This window comes from Lolium rigidum, chromosome 7 (assembly GCF_022539505.1).
Source record: "Lolium rigidum isolate FL_2022 chromosome 7, APGP_CSIRO_Lrig_0.1, whole genome shotgun sequence".
NCBI lineage: Eukaryota > Viridiplantae > Streptophyta > Magnoliopsida > Poales > Poaceae > Lolium > Lolium rigidum.
In genome coordinates, this window is record NC_061514.1 from 323,163,461 (window position 1) to 323,188,125 (window position 24,665).

Consider the following 24,665-nt stretch of genomic DNA (forward strand, 5'->3'; position numbering starts at 1 on the left):
ATTGAGAACTCCATGATGATGCATGGTTGATGCTTGAGCAACGACACGAAGAGGTGCAAGTAGAGTGGATCGTGTCTTTACTGAAATTCCTTGGTTAGGTGAGAGTAGCCTGCTGGGTCGAGCACTTTTAGCCCTTGTGCTGAGTACTGAGAAGCCAAGGTATAAACACCTTCTCTTAGTGTTGAACATTGAGTAGTTATTTTTTCCATACATACAACTGTTTTCTACTCGTTTAGTTAGAACTGTATTCCTACCGTAGCATGTTGCACTTACTGAATATATGATTCTTGCAAGAAGACTATGCTGATGGTAAGGACATGAGCATACACATCCCTTCCTCCGGAGACGTGCAACATGTCTCGACACAACACAGGTGGAATTTGGACTATAGGTACATGGTACTTCCTCATTGGAAGCTGTGGCTGTAGACCTGGAGTTTGGGTTTGCTCTTGTTCAAAACCCAGAATTGATATTTAAGATTCATTCAGTGGCATTCAAATTCAACTAGGCATCCCATAATATTCCGCACTGCTATTAGTCCCATTTCCTTCTTGTGATTGGCCATGCTTTGGATGTGCCAATTGACTTGTAAGCTGTAGCCAATTTCTTTTAAGCATTTACCATGTTGCTCAGAACTGAATTGTGTGTTGTGACCAACATGTAAAAAAGAGGGGGTGGATACCTTACAGAACTGCAGATCAACTGAAGAAAATGACATTCAGATGGAATAATCATTTAGGATCAAGTCATCTGTCATATGTCTGGATCGAGGGGATATCTAGGAGGCACTGACTGAACTAATAGTTGAACCGAAGAATACAAAGCATATGTAGTTACATGTACTCCGAGATGTGGCAACATAGGGATCTATAAATATTGGTTAATCTGGATGTCCATGTCCTGATCTATCTTCTACCATCAATGTGGCATGCGAAGCGATTGCAGAGATAGTGCACGTACATGTCGAACGAAGCTTTGTTTGAATTACCTAGTATGTTAATACCATCTGCCAGTCACCTGCTGCGACAAAATTTCTTGTATGAAATTCCATGGACCGTAAAAAAAGGAATGATGTGTACTCTCCCTCTGTCCTCCACCATCCATCATGCATTTTTCACTTTTTTTTTTTCTGTTTGGAGTACTTTTTATTTTTATTTTTTGTTATTCTTTTTATTATTGTATCTTTAGAATAGATTTAGTATTTCGTAAATTGCACTCTTTCTTGGTTATCTCTCTTTTTAATCTCTTTTTTATTTTATTCTATCACGTTTTATCAATAGATACGACATTCTTGTGTAAATAATCTGATATTTTCACCGATATGGCTTTGGTACTTTTTTAGACGTAAAAATCAGGTAGAGCTCTGCTTTAAACTAATAAAGATATGATTCTTACATGCGAACAAATTGCGAGTAGTCATAAACAACAATGCAAAATAAGAAAACAAGGGAGGAGATACAAGAGACAAACACAATAAGAGCATCTCTAGTCGCATGCATCAAAAATCGTGTCTAGACGCATGCACTTCCGGACAACGTATCGAGGCTGACGGACAAACTAAAAAGTTGGGAAAATAATTTTGGGATAGAGAGATATATATTTGAGATCCTCAAAAATGAAATCTTAGTTCAAGATGAGCTTTTTGACCCTTCGGAATTTTCATAGGCTCTCTATATATTTCCATTTCTTTGGTTACTGCAATTTATAAAGGTTGTCTACATTCATAGCTCACATGAGATGTAGAATACCAATTAGGGTTTTCCTTTTTGAGAGAAATATCAAATGGGTGCCACTTTTGTTGGGAGAAGGTTTATATGATCTTGTATCACTCAAAATTGAGTTTAAGATACTTATAAACAATTTTGAATATCTGCTATAGCGGCATTACCACTAGCAGAAAAAAAATGGATAGGTGAGGATACTTGAATAGACATGATTTTCAGATGATTCAGAAAGGATCATCTTAACTAGAGTTGGGGTTTACTAAGGGCTTTTCCTAGGGTTTATATATTCTCAAGACTAGGGATCTTGCTTAAGGAATTCCTTTCCTGGATAGGCTAAGGTCTCATCTTACTCCCTCTAACATTCATGTGATCCACACAAACATTATACTCCTCACTTACAAGAGTTCAATCAACTTCTAATATTCCATTTATTAATCCAATAGGCTTCTCACTAAAGCCTTGTAAATTATCTTGCTTTGATATCAGGTGTCGTCTCTTTGATTGATCCCTTATGATCACTCCAACTATTGGAGTAGTGGTTCTAAGTCCCTAGGTCAAACCTATTTAAGATCATATGGTCACACTTCCTCCAATCATTCCTCAACGATCTCGCTGATTTCATAGGGTTGCCATCTAATATTATTCTCTGTTGAAGGTCGGAAACTCTTTCATGGGCTCAGCTATATATTGGCAACTCATTTAATTTCCACTCTAAGATTGGTTGTACCCACCAATTTGTGAGTATTTACTCATAAGACTTATTTCCCTTATGTATTTTCATCTATAGCGTAGCTACTTATTCTAGAGTTAAATGTGGTTCTTATATATGCCACTTAGTCATATGATCATGACTCTGAACTCTAAGGTTAAGTGGCATTTGAACAACTAATGTTGTGTGTCTCTTCCAAAGGTTCATATGCGCACTTGCTCTCACACTAGCTTGCCTATCCTTAGCTATTCTAAGGTTGTCTATTACTAGATCAAATTCTCTCCACCAATGTCACCCTTAGACTACATGTAAATCACTAGTGACTCAATCATGATCATTATAATCCTTTGATCATAATGCTTATAGGTTCCATCTGACTTGTCAAGGTCCCTTGTCTAATAGGTGGTTAAACTTTTTCTACACTATTCTCGTAGTAGGTTCATTTGGTTAAGAGAACTAGTTATTAGGTATCTTTACTTATATTTCCAAGATAAACTTTGGTATCCTTGGCTATAATATAACCTTAGCTTAAAGATTATATTCTCATTTAACTTGGAATAGGTTTCAGCTCCTCCAACTTCTAAATGGATCTTGATCCTAGGGTTTAAGGATGCACCAGGATTCTAAACCTCTTCTCTCAGAAGATTGGAATTGATAGTGTGTTGACTAGAAAGATTTCAATAGATCATGGTTTGAGATGATCATGGTTTGGAAATCCAAGACCTGGATCATTGACTTGATGATTTACTTGGTGATTGACAATTCTCAATCACAATTGATGGTAGATCAGATAATGACCAAGGTAATATAACATGAGATGTGATAGGATAGATTAAGGTAATAATAGAATGGATTTGGTGTTTCGTTGATGGATCATGTTCTAGAGAAATATTCAGCACATGTGTTAGCTGATGGTCAGAGACGATGATATAAGAGCATCTCCACTCGTGTCCCCAAAGCGTCCCCCAAACGGCACCGGATTGAGCGTTTGGGGGACGTGTTTCGTTCATGCCGCGTTTGGGGGACGTCGCTCCCCAGCCGCGTTCCCCAAACGCCGCCCCCAAACATTAATTTTTTTTTGTTTTTTTGCATTTTTATTTCAATAAAGAGAAGAAATATTCCACAAACTAATACATAATTTGGAACGCGGTTTACATGAAGATATAGTTTGGAACATGGTTTTCCACAAACTAATACATAGTTTGAACCATAGTGGACACAAATATAAAACATTGCAAAAAAACTAAACCTAACTAGGCCGGGCATCGAAGGTTTGGTGTGTTCGCTGCCAAGAAAGAACACTCGAGGGCACACCCAGTCACCCAAACTGGAAAATCTAGCTGGTGAGGGTGCCCCTGTTGGTTCTTCCGAGGAAGAACAACCAGAGACCTTCGTGCATATATTCGCTGCGAAGAAACAACACTCTTCAGTCGTCATCCTCGTCGGTGTTGTCGACGTGGTAGTTGAGACGACAACGCGTCTTGTCGAAGACCTTGACGCTCATGTCCCTGTCGCCAAAGTAGGAGAACACGAGCACGAAGCTGGCTTGGAGGCTGTGGTGGTACATCTTGCGGCGCGCGTCGTAGATCACGTCCACGATCCACCAGTAGTAGCCGCACGAATCCTCCCGCAGATGCAGCGTGCCGGGGCGGTCGTCACCGGCGACGAAGTCGGCGAAGCTGTCCGACAGCCCCTGAATGCCGCGTGGGTCGCTCTTGAGGACGAGGACGAACTCGATCAGCATGGGGCCCTTCGTGTCCATCTCCGACGATGAATACGACGGCGTGCGTGCACCTCTGCCACGGCCACGGCCGCGAGCTTGGCCTGCGCCTCTACCAGCCATGGCGTCGACTCTTAAGATGGTGGCGGCTAGGATTTGTGTGTGAGAGGGACGATGAGAGGCGGCTCTTTTTATAGGCCGGAGGGAGGCGGGGGAGCGGTGGAGTTCATTAACGCCGACACGCAGAGCAAGGCGCGACGAGGCGCTTCGATGCGCCTCTGCGGGAACTGCACCGTCGCTGCGCACCAATAACTTCTGTCGCGAGGTAGGCGACGGTTAGGTTAAAATTCAATGTGTCGCTGACGCATCGGCCCCGCCACTCCCCGCCTCGCATTTCGGTGCGTCCGGCGTCCCCGGTGGGTCTCCTGTGGGGCGGGGACGGGCTCGGGGCGCCGGACACCGTATCGGGGCGCGCGGACAAAAAGCGGCTTTGGGGGACGCGGCTGGGAACTTTTTTTTATCCGGCGCGCCCCAAATCCCTTTGGGGGACGCGACTGGAGATGCTCTAAGAATCAAGGTTTATTTGTTTCTTTGGGATGCGTTGTGTGTTGATTCACTTTTATTTACGAATCTTACTTGTACATTTCATAACATAAAATATTACCAAAGGTTATTTTAAAGTTTTGACACTTAGCCAGTGATCTAGTCCTAAATCATCTTCTCAAGTGAAACTTCAATCACTTTGACAAGTTTTACCAAAAGGTTTTAAATTTCCCATGATTTATAACATGCATGAATGCATTTTCCTTATCAGGGAGCCACTGCACCCAAACCCAAAATAAACTGAATTGCGGTCCATTTTACAGGTGACCAGATGGGCCAAGTGCCTACTGCCTGATGGCCATGGCCCATAGCGGGTGGTCGCACGAATCTCGCAGCAAACCCCACCCTCCTTTTGTTGGTCGCGGCCTCGCGGAGAAGCTTCCAGATACTGCTAGGACACCGCCTCCCGCTCCGCCGCTCGAGAATTGGCAGGAACCTTCGGGAACCCCCACGAACTCCAAACGCTTCCGCCGGGACCGATCAGCTCGTGCGCCCTGTCGAAGGCGCTAGAACATCTGCGCCGATCAACCCCGTCTCCGGGTATAAAAGCGCCACCAGTTCGTCCGACCTCTCCCCAAATCTCTCGCAGCGACAAGCAAATCGATCGCATTGCGCACAATCCATCCATCATCTACCACCACAACCAAATCCATCATCCCCCTTTCTTCTTCCTTCGACTGAGAAAAAAAATCCCCTTTGAGGTCGACGATGGCGTCGGACGTGCAGATGGGCGGCGCGGCGGCGGAGGCGGAGACCTTCGCGTTCCAGGCGGAGATCAACCAGCTGCTCTCGCTCATCATCAACACCTTCTACTCCAACAAGGAGATCTTCCTCCGGGAGCTCATCTCCAACTCCTCAGATGTACGTATGCTGCACTCCTCCCTCTGTTCCTTGTTTCCCCTGTTTCCTCTGTTCCTCTGTTCTTGTTCGTCGGATATGGACGGTTGGTTGCTGACTGATGCGGTGCCGAACTGATTGCAGGCGCTTGACAAGATCCGGTTCGAGAGCCTGACGGACAAGAGCAAGCTCGACGCGCAGCCGGAGCTTTTCATCCGCATCGTCCCCGACAAGGCCAACAAGACGCTCTCCATCGTCGACAGCGGCGTCGGAATGACCAAGGCTGGTACGTTGCTCTGCTTCACTCCCTTCCCCTTCCTCGCTGAATTTTGGAATGTTGAACTATGCGTGCCATAAAAATGCTGTATTTCTGAACCACTGAATCTCTGAATTAAAGGGCGATCTCTTCCGTACCATAAAAATGCTGAATTTCTGACGGGAAATCTCTGAACTGTTGTGGGTGGCAGACCTGGTGAACAACCTGGGCACCATCGCGCGCTCCGGCACCAAGGAGTTCATGGAGGCGCTGCAGGCGGGGGCGGACGTGAGCATGATCGGCCAGTTCGGGGTCGGCTTCTACTCGGCCTACCTCGTCGCCGAAAAGGTGGTGGTCACCACCAAGCACAACGACGACGAGCAGTACGTGTGGGAGTCGCAGGCGGGGGGCTCCTTCACGGTCACGCTCGACACCTCGGGCGAGCGGCTGGGCCGGGGCACCAAGATGACGCTCTACCTCAAGGACGACCAGCTCGAGTACCTGGAGGAGCGCCGCCTCAAGGACCTCGTCAAGAAGCACTCGGAGTTCATCAGCTACCCCATCTACCTCTGGACCGAGAAGACCACCGAGAAGGAGATCAGCGACGACGAGGACGAGGACGACGCTGCCGCCGACAAGAAGGAAGGCGACATCGAGGAGGTCGACGACGACAAGAAGGACGGCAAGAAGAAGAAGAAGGTGAAGGAGGTGAGCCACGAGTGGGCGCAGATCAACAAGCAGAAGCCCATCTGGCTGCGCAAGCCCGAGGAGATCAGCAAGGAGGAGTACGCCTCCTTCTACAAGAGCATCACCAACGACTGGGAGGACCACCTCGCCGTGAAGCACTTCTCCGTGGAGGGGCAGCTGGAGTTCAAGGCGGTGCTCTTCGTGCCCCGCCGCGCCCCCTTCGACCTCTTCGACACCCGCAAGAAGATGAACAACATCAAGCTCTACGTGCGCCGCGTCTTCATCATGGACAACTGCGAGGACCTCATACCGGAGTGGCTCGGCTTCGTCAAGGGCGTCGTCGACTCCGACGACCTGCCCCTCAACATCTCCCGCGAGACGCTGCAGCAGAACAAGATCCTCAAGGTCATCCGCAAGAACCTCGTCAAGAAGTGCATCGAGCTCTTCTTCGAGATCGCCGAGAGCAGCAAGGAGGACTACGCCAAGTTCTACGAGGCATTCTCCAAGAACCTCAAGCTGGGCGTGCACGAGGACTCGCAGAACCGCGCCAAGCTCGCCGACCTGCTCCGCTACCACTCCACCAAGAGCGGCGACGAGCTCACCAGCCTCAAGGACTACGTCACGCGCATGAAGGACGGCCAGAAGGACATCTACTACATCACCGGCGAGTCCAAGAAGGCGGTTGAGAACTCGCCCTTCCTGGAGCGCCTCAAGAAGCGCGGCTACGAGGTGCTCTTCATGGTGGACGCCATCGACGAGTACGCCGTCGGGCAGCTCAAGGAGTACGACGGCAAGAAGCTCGTGTCCGCCACCAAGGAGGGGCTCAAGCTCGAAGAAGAAACAGAGGAAGAGAAGAAGCGGCGCGAGGAGAAGAAGGCCGCCTTCGAGGGCCTCTGCAAGACCATCAAGGACATCCTCGGCGACAAGATCGAGAAGGTCGTCGTCTCCGACCGCATCGTCGACTCCCCGTGCTGCCTCGTCACCGGCGAGTACGGGTGGACCGCCAACATGGAGCGGATCATGAAGGCGCAGGCGCTGCGCGACAGCAGCATGGGCGCCTACATGTCCAGCAAGAAGACCATGGAGATCAACCCGGAGAACGGCATCATGGAGGAGCTCAGGAAGCGCGCCGAGGCCGACCCCAACGACAAGTCCGTCAAGGACCTCGTCATGCTGCTGTTCGAGACCGCCCTGCTCACCTCCGGGTTCAGCCTCGAGGAGCCCAACACCTTCGCCGCCAGGATCCACAGGATGCTCAAGCTCGGGCTCAACATCGATGACCTTGGCGCCGAGGAGGAGGACGCCGACATGCCCGCCCCGGAGGAGGACGGCGCCGAGGAGAGCAAGATGGAGGAGGTCGACTGAAGATCGATTGGGAGGAACAGAGCTGCTGCTGGTATCGTGTCGTGTCAAGTCTAGTCTGAGTTGCGTCGTGTTGATTCGGGTCTAGTCCAGTCCGTGCCTCTCAATTAGGGGGTCGTGTAATGTAGTGTGTCCGGCGTGAGTGAACTGAAGGGAGTTTCTCCCTGAGTCCGTGTCTTGTTCAAATCTGAAGAAATGGATTGAGTTTGAGAGTCTGATCAGAAAATGTCCACTAAAGATCGTGTCCTCTGGATAAGCATTTTCAACAATTAGGTGGTAACTGACATGTTGTTGCTTCTAGCTGACAGCTCCGGCTCATTTGTGCAGGAACGATTCTCCTAGTCCTGTTCGCTCTAGTCGATTTCAACATGACAACTCAAAGCTCTGAGCACAGTTCTTCGAGGAACTAATACGCATCTGACAATCTTTTGACAGTTCAGCTCATGTGAACGTCTACTTAGATGTTACAAAAGCTGGATTTTCTTACTCAACTCCCCCTTGGTAAAATTCAGAGCGATACCGAGATCTAATTAGTCATGATGACAGCACGCGAGAACTGAAGGAATAAATGAGAGTTGAGAAGTTCTTTTTGTGTTTTATAATATCATGTTGAATGTCCAAAATCTTTTTCTACACACTGTAACTGTTCACTTCACCAATTTAAATCTCGATCTTGTGATCTCTGTATCATGTTATTCCGGTTCTCTGACTCAGTGTTAACTGAAGAGAAAAGGATAACAGTCCATGTTCTGCGGAAGAAATGTGAAGAGTTGAGATTCTGATCAGAACATTCTATGTCATGTGATATTCTGCTAAATTGGATGTCTTGATCTTTACATCTCGATTACGAATGGAGATTGGGTGCACCCGAGCACTAGTGCTCTTGATTTTCGTAATATCTAAAATTGTACTTTCATGTTTCAAAAAATGGTAAGTTTTATTCTACGAATATATACACGTTTCTTAATACACGTGCAAAGTTTTGGTAGGAATTAGGTTGCATTTTGAGCTAGCAAGAAATAACAAATTTTTTGATGTGCATAGGGACGGAAAATTTTGCTTTTTGTTAAAAAATTGTCTTTTTAGTACAGCTCAAATACAACATATTTTCATCAGAAATTTACACCGTACCTTCAGAATGTCTATATGTATGTGCATATTTATATTCAGATTTTTTAGAATCGTAGAAATGTGTTCTTCGCTGAGTAGGCTTAGAACTGATAGAACGTTTTATATTTAACAGTAGGCTTAGTCAAATCATATTTCATGGCACAGCTATGTCAGGACATATTGTCGACTAGAGTTGACAACTCCAATCTTCGCTGAGATGTTTCAGAAACTATTGTAACTCGATCCATCCATGTTCTTTTCTTTCTAAAAATTCAACCAATGTTGTACAGGTGTGTACACTCCATGTTAGCTCGGATAACCAAGTTAATCTTCCCTTTTGATAAAATTCAGAGTTATACAAGATCAGAGTACTTAACCACAAAGCAAGTTTCTCCTAGTACCGTGGAAAAGTTTGCTCTGGTATAGACTGGTGCGTTTCATAACCGTCTCAGACTCTCAGTTACTTGTGTGGTTGTGTTGCTTAACCCCCTCTGAATATGTCAGGAGTTAAAAGAGCAACTAGATCACACACCCTTAAGTACAGAAGCGTTCAAACATTAACCTATGCACGATGTTCAGTGAACTCCTCTGCAGTGGCATCTCTATATAACTCATCCCAGGTCCCTAGCCCTCACGATGTGGTACGCTGCAACTTAAAACACATCTCTCCGATGGCTCGCTGTTCTCTTCTGCCGCTCCTGCTTGCCTTCCTCGTGGTCACCTCGAGCACAGTCTCCTTGTCTGGAGCCACACACCTAGCGGCGGCAGCTCGCCGTCCTCCGCAGGATGCAGTAGCAGGGGCACCAACATCGCCTTGTCCTTGTTCGTGTCCTGCTCCATCCCCGGCTCCGTCGCCTGCCGGCAAAGAACCTGACGACGGTGGGTTCGATATGTCGGCGATGGCGCCGTGGAGGAAGATGGGGCCACCAATCTCGGACGAGCCAAGCTACTACCGCGTGTCACCTGGCAAGATCAAGGGGCAGTACTAATTGATACGACATTTTTGAGTGCCATCACCGACCACCTGCTCTTTTCTTGATATTACGAATCTTGAAAATGAGGTCAGGAATTTATATAAATTTAAATTATCTAGACAAACATATTTTGAGTGTTCACCGCGGGAGCAAAAAAGCTCCCGCCTAAATATATCATTTCATCAATGGATCAGGTGAATGCCCGAGTATTGTTGACGAAGAGTGTGAGTTGTTGGAGATCATACATAAAAAAAACAGGCTAAAGAACAAATAACAAGTGGCACCATGAAAGAAACATGTTAAAGAAAGAAATAAACAAGTGCTACCATGAAGCAGCACATTTCATGCTGCCCAAAAGCGCAAAAGGGTATATTCAATAATCAAAAGAACCAAATATCTTAGCACTTTTTCCCCTTGTCTGTATTTTATATTCGAACCAGAACCCTTTATATACAGATGTAACGAGCAACGTCTCTACAGCAAGTAAATAACCAAGTTGCAAGCAGAGCTACATCAACATAGCCTAGAGAGAGAGAGAGACCGTAGCAAGGATGGGTCAATCCAGCTCTACCGGACAGCCAGAGGGAGGGTATATCCGCCATCCATTGGCAGCCGACGGCAGAAACAGGTGATTTCCGGAAGAGCTTGCTTTATATGTACATTCAAATTGGCTTTGTATCGATACTTGTTGCTGCTGGAAATTTTCAACTCCTACTAATAACCAAGTGCTGAGAACCCAGCTTCTTGTTTTCTTCGAGTTCAGTGGGTGTAATTACGAGGAGTCCGAGTTATATAGTGACAATTTTTTGTCTCCAACATTCAGGTACGAGCAGTTTGGCAAGTCAACAAAGGCCGAGAACAAATACTACAAAAGATCAACCAAGGACGGTCTTGTTCTGAGGGCAACACTAGAAGCTATCACAAGAATGGGATAAAACTACAAATTTGCAGAAAAGAGAGATATGGCACATTTTCTTGTTATTGTAGGCATCAATCCTGCATCCAGAAAGGCTATCAAATTGATGTGCTTCTCATCTTTGTAAATATTTATTCAATAAAAGGCGTCAGAAAATTGTTGTCAGAAAAGTTGTTATTGTAGGCGCCATGGATCTCTTGCACAATAAAAGGAACAGAGTTGGTGTCGCGTCAGTCTAGTCTGAGTTGGTTGCTGTCATCATTGTTGTCGTGTTACTTTTCAGTCTTTTTTTTAACAAGAGAGGGGTCTAAAAGACCCCAGAAGAGCTCTATTCGAACACGTGGCAGGTACAAATTACATAGGGCTCTTTACATCACTTGCCCTAATGAACCTAATATTTGAAGATAAGGCCTCTAGTCTTACAGAAAACCCCTTGAAAGAAACAAGAAAAAAACAACTAGGTACATGGGGTGCTCTGCCACATGTCGCTGGCGACCTCCAGGCATTGCTACCGAGATCGAAGAGAAGCTAGCTCGACATCTCTGTTTGGACGAGAAGATCCAGCCACCGGCCACTCCTAGGACGTCGGGGACGCACCACTTGGCTTCCTAGATGCAGCGAATAGAGCTCCCTGCTTTCTCGCTCCGGATGTCAAAAGGTAGGGACCTCTCTCTGAGCAAGCATGGGCATTGTACATTTGCCGCCAGAGGAGAAGGCTCCACGCAATTGCCTCGCCACGCCGCCATCCACAGACTTCACCTCCGCCCGCAGCACCAACCGCAACAAAGGAGACCAAGGTGTCGGGAGAAGACAGAGAAGATGCGGTGAAACCGCTACCAGCTACCTACCAGCCACCACCGAGCACATTCACCAACCCCGCTATCTCAAGGCGGCGCCTCCAACAAGGGAACGACGCCGGAGCGCCGCTGCCGCCCAAACCGAAGCTTTTGGGTTTTCACCCGAGATAGGTAGGTCATGGAGGAAGGGAATAGACCTCGATGTTGCCTTCAAGAAGTAGATCGGTGCCGACAATGTCGTCGACGTCGTGACCGCCACTGTCCTACCCCTTTCAGTTTATCAGAGCCACTAAGCGTTCCGCCTTTATTTCTTCTTCTTCCGCATCTTTCCGACAACTCTTTAGCTTTATATTACTCCGGATCTTCCAACAATCTGCTAGGAAAGGAGCCATAGTAGAGAAGGACCCCCATCCACCTCTACATCCAACCGTACTGCCGGCCAGAGGAGGAAGACGCAGTAGCACCGCAACACGAATACAAGGGCAGCAAGAACTAACCTGGACCTTATTGATGGAGATCCCTGGGGTGGGGAAGCTCACCGTCTCCGACTGCCGGAGCACGACGAGGAGGAACCACCAGCTTAGGATGCACAAGATCTAGCCCAAACGACCTTGTGCCCTACTCCAGAGAAAAAGAACGATAGAAGGAGCATCCATCAGCCTGAGTTGGAGATCAAAAAAAAAAAAACTCAAATTAGATCAACCAACAAGACACGCCAGAAATCACGTTGAGCTGGATAAAGAACTTTCCTGACCATGAGTCAACGCCACTCACCCAAGCGCCTCTGCCATGACCCCCGAACGCAGCCTCGACGCCTCGCCCTCCCCTCACCGAGCAAGAGTCAAAGTCTAAGTCATAGTCACACGCGCAAACCACACGCGGTGTTTGACAACGGGCTTCTACTTATAGAAGAGAGCTAGGAAGGTTTGAAACTTTTTAGAAGAAAATAAGGGCGGGAAGGAGAACGAAACTTTTCCTCTTCGTTGGCTGGTAGGTACCGTAGGAAGAAGATGCAATCTTTATCCTCTATTCTGTTTGTTGCTTGTTAAGGATGGACGACCGAGAGGCACTCGTGCCGTGGATCTCCAACGTGGAGGAAGGATTACTTGATATATCCTTAATTTTCTGGTAATTCCAAGCATGCGAGCGGATGTAATAATGGCTATGCGTTTAACGAGGAGGCACGAGCTATTTAAGGAATACGGAAGGGAGGTGGATTTTTAGATACAGAATCACTAAATGAAACTGAATGATTAGTTTCCTAAATTTTGGTGTATTAGTTTCCTTAATCAAAGAATGCCGGCGGACGTAATAATGGTGATCCGTCTAATGAGGAGCCACGAGGTAATTAAAGGAACATGAGGGGTGGATTTTTGGATACGAAATCACTAAAAATGGAACCGAAAGATTTGTTTCCTAAATTATTAGTTTCCTTAGCCTATACCGAAAACTCTGGCTGTCCATATATCCCAGAATAACTAGCACCTTTGGCGCTTGGTTTCCGGTGGATAACTCACAAGCAATAAGTTCAGATTTCACCGTACACCGGATCGTCTAGATAGAAATGAAGATGTTGCGAGCTGCGGCAAAATGCGTTACAAAAAATTCCAAATTTCTCTAAACAGATTCAGTTCGTACTCTATTCACACACTCTAGGGAGAGAGCAAAAGGGTGCTATTAATCATCGTAAAGATCAAACATCTTCACAACTTGGAAAGCCCATGGAAGTGGACTTTTTATGCCATTAATCATCGTACAACAAGCATCAAATTCATCTTCACTTTATATCCAAATATTATAGTACACAAATTCGTCTTCATTTCTATACAAAAGAAAGATTTAAGAAAGAAGCAAAATTTACATGTAGTATGTAGTATTAACCACAATGAGGCTAGGAACGCCATCATCATATCAACAAATATAATGGCTCCTCCCTCCTTAGCGGCAAGAATAATGACAATTCATCCGATGCCGGCAACAACATCCAACAAACCAGCCAAGATGAAAAGGCATCACATCCTTTCTTGCTACTCAGACCCTCTTCTCACCTTGCCATGGTCCCGGCTCCACCTCCATCAGTGACATGGTGTAGCCTCATGTCGCCTTCAGCTCCGACAACATGCTCTCAACCATGCCTAGCCACCAGGCGCATTTACATGTCCACCTTTGCGTTCTTCGACTTCACTGGCCGCCCTGCCTTCATTGCATCCAATGTATCAACACGATAAGGATTTCTAATTATTTAAATGACATGTACTCACATATGCAATTTCACACATGCAAGCATTTGAACCAAACTCATCACATCTCAATTCAATAATAAGTAAATATATTTGCCTAACAAAAGAAGTTTTAAGCAACACAAAAAATGTACAAACATCACTACTCCAGGTGGCTCACCAATGTTGTACTTGATCTCAACAGAATTTACGAACTCCATGGGCAAATGGTTGAAGCATGAAACATCAATATACATATAGTCCAGTCCACTTAATCGAAGTGAATTTCCGTGCGAAGGCATCCAATAGTCATCACAATGTTGCATCGGCGGTGAAAATAGTCTCAAGCATGAAAATAGTCGCGACAAAAACTCTAGCTTTGCCGATCCCGTGACATGTAAACTTATTTCTCAAGCTTACGGATCATTATTTATTCAAAGAAAAAACAAGACCACGGATAGCTCACTACCATTTTTCTGAGGCTTGTTGCTGTACAATGAGTTTCTTGGGTTTGGATTTCCTAACCTTCCTTTTCACCTTCTCGTCATCACGTGTGAGCTATCGATCAACTTGGTGCTTATCTGGATCGTGTGCTCAACCATGACAGACAAGAATCCTGAAATAGCATCACGAGTAAAAGTCGAGCATTAACAATAAAACCAAAGTATGTTCGGACAAATAAAGTGCAGGACAAGAGGAACAAGAGTAAGCACATAAGCAGACACTTCCATGTTTTAGATTCCTCCAAATACCTAAAATTATTGATAGCTAAGTTATTCCTTATAAACTTTCAAGCTGCTCGGTTGATAAAGTAAGATGCTAATATTAATTTGTCGGCCTAGATCGAGAGGATTAATTTCACGACTGATGCCAACACTAACGAAGTAGCTGCATATGACAATTACGGTGTGGCGGTGCCAAAGTTGATCGGACTTCGAGAATAGCAGTCCTGACAAGAGCTAGAGTAAAAGTGGAAAATGCGCAACATTTGATACTACATGAACCCTTGAAACCCTTAGTTATAACAAGCTCAAAAAAAATATTTGAGCTACCAGCGAACAAGGACCCTAACTGATAAAATCAAAGCTCCATGTTAATTTGGGTCTCGATAATTCTAAGCTTCAATGCAATTTGTAGAAGATGTCTTAAAAATATCCGCTGATAATCATGTTCAACACATACTCCCATCAGAAAAGCATCCCATCGTAGGTAATCAAAGATCACGCACCTGACCAATGGATGTATGCCCTAACACAACTAATTAGTATTGTTCAGCACATACTCCCATCAGAAAAGCATGCCGCCTGGCATGATCTGGCGGCCAATGCTCCCTCTAAGCCATATCAGAGGCATACTGCTCTGGTTCCACTACCTTAGACACCTGCGCAATCCAGAGAGAAAAATATCAGTAAGAGCTAAGGTGATGAGCTCGGTGATTATTCATTAAACAGTTTAGTAACAAACTTATACTTCAAGATCCAGGCGAGAATAGATAAAGCCAATAGAGATCAGAAACATGCACCTAGATGATTATCTAATAGACGTCAAAATCCTTGAGTTAATTTAGTTCAAATATGCACACACAGTTGATGATGAGATAGGACAATACAAATATACAACCATTTTATGAAATGTGGAATTGCCTATAATTCACTAAAGCTTTACACCATTACTACTCACCAATGAAACGAATAAAGTCACGAGATGAGATGACCATCCCAGCCATGTGGTGCGGGTTCCTTCTCCCACTTATTGTATTTTGCTTCGAGTCATGTCTTGTGTACCAAGGATGTAAGAGACTTTGACATATCCAGAAAATCGAGTCGAGCAGCTTCTTAATCTTCTTTTCCCTCTTTTCCACCGATTTCTCCTCGCCTCTTCTCTTGCCACAAAGCTTCATCCACATCAAGAAAAAATCATAACTAATTCAATTTTGTACTTTGCAGCTACCAAGAATAACCATTCAACTCCAGCGAGACAGGTAAGACTATCAAAACATATCTGTAAGCTCCATCCACATCAAGAAAAAATCTCAATCTACAAAGTCACAAACCATCAATAACCCGACTTTGATTAACAACAGAAACTTGGAACGGACATAGGAGACAAGAATTTATACCTTCCAATGGCACAAGCACCTCGATAAAGCCGGACAACATTAAACTAGGGTCATCCTCTCAGCTGCCGGTCCGTGATGTGGGAAGGCCACGAGCGAAGGGCACGTGGCATTGCGAGCATCACTCGGAAGCTCACTTCCATTCTCCCGAGGCTCGTTGTTGTTCAATGAGTTTCTTGGGCTTGGGTGTGCTAACCTTCATTTTCACCTTCTCGTCGTCACGTGTGAGCTGGTTGAACATCTTGCTGCATATCTGGATCATGTGCTCACCCATGATGGACAAGAATCCTAAAATAGCAACACGAGTAAAAATAAGGCATTAACAACAAAATCAAAGCATGTTCGGACAAATAAAGTGCAGGACAAGAGGAACATTAGTTAGCACATAAGCCGACAGTTCCAAGTTTTAGATTCAACCAAATACCTGAAATGATTGATACCTAAGTTATTCCTTATAAACTTTAAAGATGCTCAGTTGATTAAGCTAGATGCTAATATTAATTTATCAACCCAGATAAGAGGTATTAATTTCACAGTTGACACCAAGCACTAACAAAAGTATCTGCATACGACAGTTCTGGTGTGGCAGTGCCAAAGTTGACCAGACTTCGAGAATAGCAGAGCACGAACAGTACAGTTAGTACTGACAAGAGCTAGAGTAGAAGGGGGAAATGTGCAACATATGACATGACATGATACCTTGAAACCATTAGTTATAACAAGCTCAAAAAAAAAATTTGGGCTACCAGGAAACAAGGACCCTAAGGATAATTGATAAGATCAAAGCTCCATGTTGATTCAAGGGCCTCGATAATTGAAAGCTTCAAGACATCGAGTAGAACATGTCTTAAAAATATTCGCTGCTTATCTTGTTCAACACATCTCCCATCGGATAAGCATCCCATCCAAGGTAATCAAAGATGACCAACGGATGTATGCCCTCGACCCTTAGACCCGTCGTAAAAGCATGCCGCCCGGCATGATGTGGCGTCCAAGGATCCCTCTAAGCCACATCGGGGCATACTCGCTCCTCTTCCACTACCTTAGACAACCGTGCAATGCAGAGGGAAAGTCTTCATTAAGACTTAAAGTGATCAGCTCGGTGATTATTCATTGAACAATTTAGTAACCAACTTGTACTACAAGATTGAGGCGAGAACCGCCAATAGAGACCAGAAGCACACAACTGGATGATTATCTAACACAAAAGGTAAAAATCCCTAAGTAAATTAAGCTCAAATATGCACACACACACAGATACATAGTTGATTATGAGATAGGACATTACCGATATATAGCAATTTTATTTTATGAAATGTGGAATTGCCTATATTTCACAGAAGCTTTAGGCCACTACTACTCACCAATGATACAAATAAAGTCAGGAGATGAGCTCACCATCCCAGACATGTGGTGCGGGTTCCTTCTCCCACTTCTAGTATTTTGCTTCGGTCATGTCTTGTGTACCAAGCATGTGAGACTTTGACATATCCAGAAAAATCGAGTCGAGCAGCTTCTCAATCTTCCTTTTCCCATTTTCCAACAATTTCTCCTTGGATACGCCTCTTCTCTCGCCACAAGGCTCCATCCCCTTCTCCACAACCATGGACTCGCTGATTCAACTTCATAGTCGTTCCGGAAGCATATCAAACACAAAGGGGATAAATTTCGACTTAGTATGTGTGCCGGTTGTGTTAGAAATATCACCATTTCATCATACCATCTTAAGCTGCAAGCATAGACAAGTCATCAGCAGATAAACGGATAGGAACAATGCTTTGCTAAAATAACAATGAGAGGATCATGCAGCAAATTCATGCACGACTAGGTCAATTTTAGCTACAAGATAGATGGCAAGCAAAGAACTACTCCCTCTGATCCTAAAAAAGAGTCAGAAGTACGATTTTACAAAAAAACATCCTTGATCTTCTTGTCTTATGAACCCGCAGTCCCCTTTCTGCTGCTGCGCGCATGTGTAGTCTGCTGCTGCTGCGCGCATGTACGGAGCCACGGACACAGGTTGCATGCATAGAATTGGTTAATTCAGAAGAGGTTAATTAGAAAACTTAATTAGACTATGGTTTGGACATTTTTTTAGGATCGGAGGGAGTACATTTCCACAAAGCAACAAGAAACTATGCGGACTAACCAATTAAACGAGAGAAAAAAGGCAAAGGGTAACATGCATGTTCCTCAACTAAATTATTACTACTTCTACAGTAGTCACAAATCAGATAGTAATCAAACAGAAAAAACAAAAAACCAAGAAAACAACTTGGATCGATAACTCACTAAAAATCATTTTGCCCAAGAGATGGGCCAGCAAGCAAATAGATATTAGTTTGAACGTAGAAAAGAAAAGAACAAGTAAACAGTGAAGCGAAAGCGTAACAGACCAAGAAAAGGGAGGAAAACAAGGTACTCCATCTGCTAACAAGCAACAATATATGAACATCAATAGAAAAAATCTCCAACCAGCCTCTGGAAAAGTGGCCAGACAACCGTGTAACTAGGAAGATACAAATCTCCGAGCAGCACAACAACACCGATGACAAGAGAAATATAGGCTTGAGGGTATAACCCGGCACTTTACTAGGCTAAACTCTCACTACCTATACTTCTAGCCTAATCTGAATGAAATCAAAAGCAAGAACTACAAACAGGGAAGGAGCTATGGAGTTCACTTAAAAACATTCTCCCAAGAGAAGACCAATAAGCTAATCAGTGTTTCAAGCACTCTACGAATTCAGCTGAAACAAAAAGCATTACCAAAGACACCGCTCCACAACCACATAAACATACTTACTTTCCAGGTAAGTGTGGCTAGGGAACATGTCAAAGACTTCAAATAGTAGGTACCAATAAACACAAATGTTATGAACAAAATCAGTTATACACAAGCAGTGGATTTCTTTAGTCAGGTAAAAATATCACCATCCAGACAAGGAAAATGTAAAGTTTGTCATACATATCGATCTTCAAAATACTCGGAACATCACAAACTCTTTCCAGGAGGTCATGACATACACATCCAGACAACATAAAGCATAAAGCAACATCATTTCATGTACCTACGCAGAAATTTGCGGTGGAATTCGCTCCTCATGGGGTCGTTGATGAACCGTTTGGGAGTCTTGGTCTCTCCATGATCCTGGTTCTTGACTACAAAATCATCATCCCATCTGCAAAGGAAACATACAAAGAATAGTATTAAGCTCACCATAAAGCAGGGGACCTTCTTCGAAAAAAGTATGTAATACAGAAAAAACATCACTGGCTTAACCTTCTCTTCACATTGAAGGATGCGGGGTTATTCCAGTGGGTTTCCTCGCATCGGCTCAGCCTCCTCATCTTGGCCTCCTCTTCTGCTTGCTGGCCGTCTTGTAGAAAACACAGGGTCGAAGAACTTAACATTAATATTTAAAGCTAAAGGAAAAAAGGAACCTCAAAATGATAGCACAGAGAAGAAAACACAAACATTTCTAAGCATATCCTCAACTCTTTCTTTTTTTAATCCTTTTGAGCTCTGCGGTTAGAGCCTGAGTGTCATCATCGTTATCATTGCATGGATAAACTAGAATAAACTGAGATAATTAGTTCAACTAAAAAAGGGAGCGGAGGCTGCTGCTCACGGGGCGGAGGACCCCGTCCCCCACCTCAGATCTGAAGACGGTGATTTTCCTGCAGTGCGGTTCCGAACCTGGTGTGGCCGGTGCCTGGCGAGCTCGCCGGGTCTGCAACGTCAGGGCGTCGGGATTGGAAGCGCTGAGCCGGGGGAAACCCTTGACCGACGGGGCGGTCACGTTGGCGACGACGCCCTGCGCCGTTACCCTCCATGGAGGCGTCGACGAGGTTCATCTTCCTTCCCCCCCTCCTCCACCCGGGTGAAAACCCAATTCTTTCGGAATGGGCGGCGGCGGCGCGGTGACGCCGTTCCCTTGCTGAAGGCGCCGCCTTGGTTGGTGGAGGGGTGACGAGCTGCGTGTTCCGGGGTTGCCTGTGGCGGCTCCGCCGTGTCTTCGGTTGGCGGCTGCAGTTCTAAAGCTTGCGTCTTGTTCGTTGGTCTATGCGGCGGTTGTAGATGTTGTTCGTGGGTTCGCGCTCGGAGGTGCTCCTGTTGCTTCCGCTGATCTGGGCTACTGTTTAGTATGACCTCCGTGCTCTGGGGAGCTTTTCCCCCTCGCGACGGTGCGGTGCCCTCGATCCTGGGCGAGAAGGAAGGGTCCTTCTTCGGAGGCGGGAGCGGGTGCTCTTACTTCGACGGCTCGCCAAGTGATGACGAAGACTGGTGCTCTCCAATGGCGGTCCTTCCCGGCGTGTCTCCTCCTATGTTGATCATGCGGATGGACGAGGGTCTCGGCCACGATGTTGTGTTTCTTGTTGTTGCTTTCTTGTGGTGTGAGTTGCCTGTAAGCTGATCTTCAACACTATGTACTTTGCCGATGTGGCGTTATTAATTTAACGCAGGGCCTAGGCCTTCTGTTTAAAAAAAGGTTCGGATCACGATCGATCTTGTCCGTCCCCTCTTCTCATGTGCGCGGTATTAGATCAACGGTAACTCTTGGTGTAATAGTTATGATCCCCCTGAACTCTCTGAGCTACACTCGCCTCTGTCCTATAGCACAATGCAAAACCGAGAGTACATACCATTCAACATCGATGTGAGTGTCAACCCACATTCTTACAAGACGAGAATCACACGAATGCAATGCATGCTTGTGACGCGTGCGCTCATGCACGCAGGGCAGAGGTATAGTGATCTATAGTAGTCCACGACTCACTCCAGCACGTACCGTACTTTTTTTTTTTGATTAGTAGTACAAAACAACCCAACATTGACACTGACACTCGCTCAGCGCGCGCGCCCAGATCGACATGGCCCGTTGGAGATCGAGAGGCCATGTGGTATGTGGTCTCTGTTTGATGCGTGTGCATGCTATGCTGAGTCACAGGCCCCTGACACGTATTTATAGATGGAGAGAACAAAAAAAATGCACGCAAGGCCGGGGATCCTCCCGCGCGCTCCTTCTCGGAAGCTCTATGCCTAGCGCGGCCTAGCTGAGGCAATATGACGGAGGATGAAATTGTAAGGCAAGCAATCAAACTTGGCGTGCAGGACAGATATACACACTGGCCAGGGGATCAACCGTCACCATCTCCTATCACCCGTTTATACATGGACTAGCTATGGTGGCTAGACGTACTATATATACATATCTATCTATCGTGAGCAATCCATCATCTTGGGCAGTACAGGTGTGTTCGTGCAGCACTTGGGTTTCCGGATGGTGGCTAGACGAATAAGGCTTCACCAACGTAAGTACAGCTAGCTAGCTATGCTATGCTATCTATTTATCTCCTCCAGAATAGGGCTTCACCATGCATATCATGTAGAGTGAGTCTAGCACGCATCATCGGCCGTGCTTGAGAACAGGGCATTATTATTACCTACTAGGAGGACTACAGTGCAATCACGTCAGTGCACGTACATCAGTACATGCGTCAACATAATTATGGTCTATCTTGTTTCCCAAACAGGACTAAAACCACGACAATAACTATGAACGGAACACACACACAAACACAAACACACACACGTATAAGAGAATCTCGAGTAAAACACAAATGATAAGAAGACGAAACTCAAGCCCGCTTCCTAAGCTCGTCTAGTGAGTAGTCCAAAATCATTCTATTCTCGGCGTCCTGGTTCAACTGGTGGAAAAAGGGCCTTCCATCCAGCCCCATTAGTCCCCAAATATTTGGAACCGTGACTAATGGGACCTTTAGTCGCGGTTCGGGAGGCGAACCGCGACCAAAGGCCTGGGCACAGGGCGCTCGCTGGCCAGCTGGTGCAGGTGAGGGGCTTTAGTCGCGGTTGACCAGGCCAACCGCGACTAAAGGCCTTCGGGCACCTTTAGTCGCGGTTCCCCTTCCCTATATATACCCATCCAGCAGCCAGCACTTAGCCATTTGGAGCCATTCTCTTCACAAACTTCACAAGTGGGTGTTAGGTTTGCTTTTGGTTCATCTTATGCACACAAGGTGTTTGATGAAATGCCCCAAGAGCATGAAACAAACATGATATGAAGTGTCGGAGCCACACTTGAGCTTCCTCATTTATTTTTTCCTCCTCGATCGCGGTTAGCAACTTGAACCTTTCATGTGTCATTGATAAAATATGCATATGTGTGTAGTTCATTGTTTGATTTCTATTGTTTGTAGTTAGTTAATTAGTTTAACAAATGCATGATGGTTAATTATATATTTTATATTATAATAATGCAGATGAATCGGCAATGGATGTACGGTAACCGACTCTCCGGCGAGTTCACTACGGGTTTGAAAGATTTCCTCGTAGTGGCTAATGCGAACAAGCAGGGGGGGTTTTGTTATCTGTCCATGTGTTGCTCGTAAGAATCGGAAGGGTTACTCTTCCTCAAGAGATGTTCACATGCACCTGCTCGGCAGGGTTTCATGCCAAGCTATAATTGTTGGACCAAGCATGGAGAAAGAGGGGTTATAATGGAAGAAGATGAAGAAGGGGATGATTTCATCGATGACAACTATCTTGATCATTTTGGTGATACTTTCATGGAGGATGCTGAAGGTGGGGAAGGTGAAGGGGAAGGTCAAGGGGAAGGTGAAGAAGAGGCACGTGATGAGCCCGTTGATGATCTTGGTCGGACCATTGCTGATGCACGGAGAAGCTGCGAAACTGAAAAGGAGAGGGAGAATTTGGATCGCATGTTAGAGGATCACAAAAGGTCGCTGTACCCCGGATGCGATAATGGTCTGAAAAAGCTAGACTGCACACTGGATTTGCTGAAATGGAAGGCACAGGAAGGTCTATCTGACTCGGGATTTGAAAACTTGCTGAAAATGTTGAAGAATATGTTTCCAAAGAATAACGAGTTGCCCGCCAGTACGTACGAAGCAAAGAAGGTTGTCTGCCCTCTAGGTTTAGAGGTTCCGAAGATACATGCATGCATCAACGATCGCATCCTCTATCGCGGTGAATATGAGAATTTGAATGAATGTCCGGTATGCACTCGCATTGCGTTATAAGATCGGAGGCGATGACCCCGGTGACGATGTTGAGGGCCAGAAACCCAGGAAGAGGGTTCCCGCCAAGGTGATGTGGTATGCTCCTATAATACCACGGTTGAAACGTCTGTTCAGGAACAAAGAGCATGCCAAGTTGTTGCGATGGCACAAAGAGGACCGTAAGTCGGACGGGCAGTTGAGACACCCCGCAGATGGAACGCAATGGAGAAAGATCGACAGAGAGTTCAAAGATTTTGCAGCCGACGCAAGGAACATAAGATTTGGTCTAAGTACGGATGGCATGAATCCTTTGGCGAGCAGAGCTCCAGCCATAGCACCTGGCCCGTGACTCTATGCATCTACAACCTTCCTCCTTGGTTGTGCATGAAGCGGAAGTTCATTATGATGCCAGTGCTCATCCAAGGTCCGAAGCAACCCGGCAACGAGATCGATGTGTACCTAAGGCCATTAGTTGATGAATTTTTATAGTTGTGGGGCAGACCTGGTGTACGTGTGTGGGATGAGCACAAAGAAGAGGAATTTGACCTACGAGCGTTGCTTTTCGTAACCATCAACGATTGGCCCGCTCTTAGTAACCTTTCCGGACCGTCAAATAAGGGATACAATGCATGCACGCACTGCTTACATGAGACTGAAAGTGAATATTTGGGTAATTGTAAGAAGAACGTGTACCTTGGGCATCGTCGATTTCTTCCGAAAATTCATCCAGTAAGAAAGAAAGGCAAGCATTTCAACGGCAAGGCAGATCACCGGCCGAAGCCTGCGGAACGTACTGGTGCTGAGGTATTTGATATGGTCAAGGATTTGAAAGTCATCTTTGGAAAGGGTCCTGGCGGACAATCGGTTCCGCAGGGAGCCGACGGGCGCGCACCCATGTGGAAGAAGAAATCTATATTCGGGAGCTAGAATATTGGAAAGTCCTAGATGTCCGCTCCGCAATCGACGTGATGCATGTTACGAAGAATATTTGCGTGAACCTCCTAAGCTTCTTGGGCGTGTATGGGAAGACAAATGATACAAAGGAAGCACGGCAGGACCAGCAACGTTTGAAAGACCCTAATGACCGGCATCCGGAATGGTTTCAAGGTTGTGCCAGCTACGCTCTGACCAAAGAAGAGAAGGTCATCTTTTTTGAATGCCTGAGCAGTACGAAGGTCCCGGCTGGATTCTCGTCGAATATAAAGGGAATAATAAACATGGCGGACAAAAAGTTCCAAAACCTGAAGTCTCACGACCGCCACGTGATTATGACGCAATTGCTTCCGATTGCTTTGAGGGGCTCCTACCGGAAAATGTTCGAGTAGCCATTGTGAAGCTATGTGCATTCCTCAATGCAATCTCTCAGAAGGTAATCAATCAAGAAGATCTACCACAGCTACAGAACGATGTGGTCCAATGTCTTGTCAGTTTCGAGTTGGTGTTCCCGCCATCCTTCTTCAATATTATGACGCACCTTCTGGTTCACCTAGTCGAAGAGATTTCCATCCTCGGTCCGGTATTTCTACACAATATGTTCCCCTTTGAGAGGTTCATGGGAGTATTAAAGAAATATGTTCGTAACCGTGCTAGG

The 24,665-nt window shown here is 45.6% G+C and overlaps 1 protein-coding gene and 1 long non-coding RNA gene across 2 annotated transcripts; one reads left to right on the top strand and one right to left on the bottom strand.

Moving 5' to 3' along the window:
* Positions 1–5,351: 5,351 nt before the first annotated feature.
* On the top strand, positions 5,352–8,116 carry LOC124674152 (heat shock protein 90-1-like). The gene is made up of 3 exons (XM_047210188.1): positions 5,352–5,617; positions 5,738–5,879; positions 6,061–8,116. The coding sequence occupies exons 1-3, from the start codon at positions 5,465–5,467 to the stop codon at positions 7,899–7,901; spliced, it is 2,136 nt and encodes a 711-aa protein (XP_047066144.1). The 5' UTR covers positions 5,352–5,464; the 3' UTR covers positions 7,902–8,116.
* A 6,243-nt stretch (positions 8,117–14,359) lies between these two features.
* On the bottom strand, positions 14,360–15,680 carry LOC124669748. Its single transcript, XR_006992310.1, has 3 exons — positions 15,595–15,680; positions 15,143–15,295; positions 14,360–14,530 (listed from the first exon to the last, which is right to left on the bottom strand). It is a non-coding gene; the product is annotated as an uncharacterized LOC124669748 (long non-coding RNA).
* Positions 15,681–24,665: the final 8,985 nt, after the last annotated feature.

Coding starts and splice junctions, on each gene's coding strand:
- LOC124674152 (XM_047210188.1), top strand. CDS start 5,465: ATGGCGTCGGACGTGCAGATGGGCGGCGCGGCGGCGGAGGCGGAGACC. Junction 5,618..5,737: donor TCATCTCCAACTCCTCAGAT/GTACGTATGCTG, acceptor AACTGATTGCAG/GCGCTTGACAAGATCCGGTT. Junction 5,880..6,060: donor CGTCGGAATGACCAAGGCTG/GTACGTTGCTCT, acceptor TGTGGGTGGCAG/ACCTGGTGAACAACCTGGGC.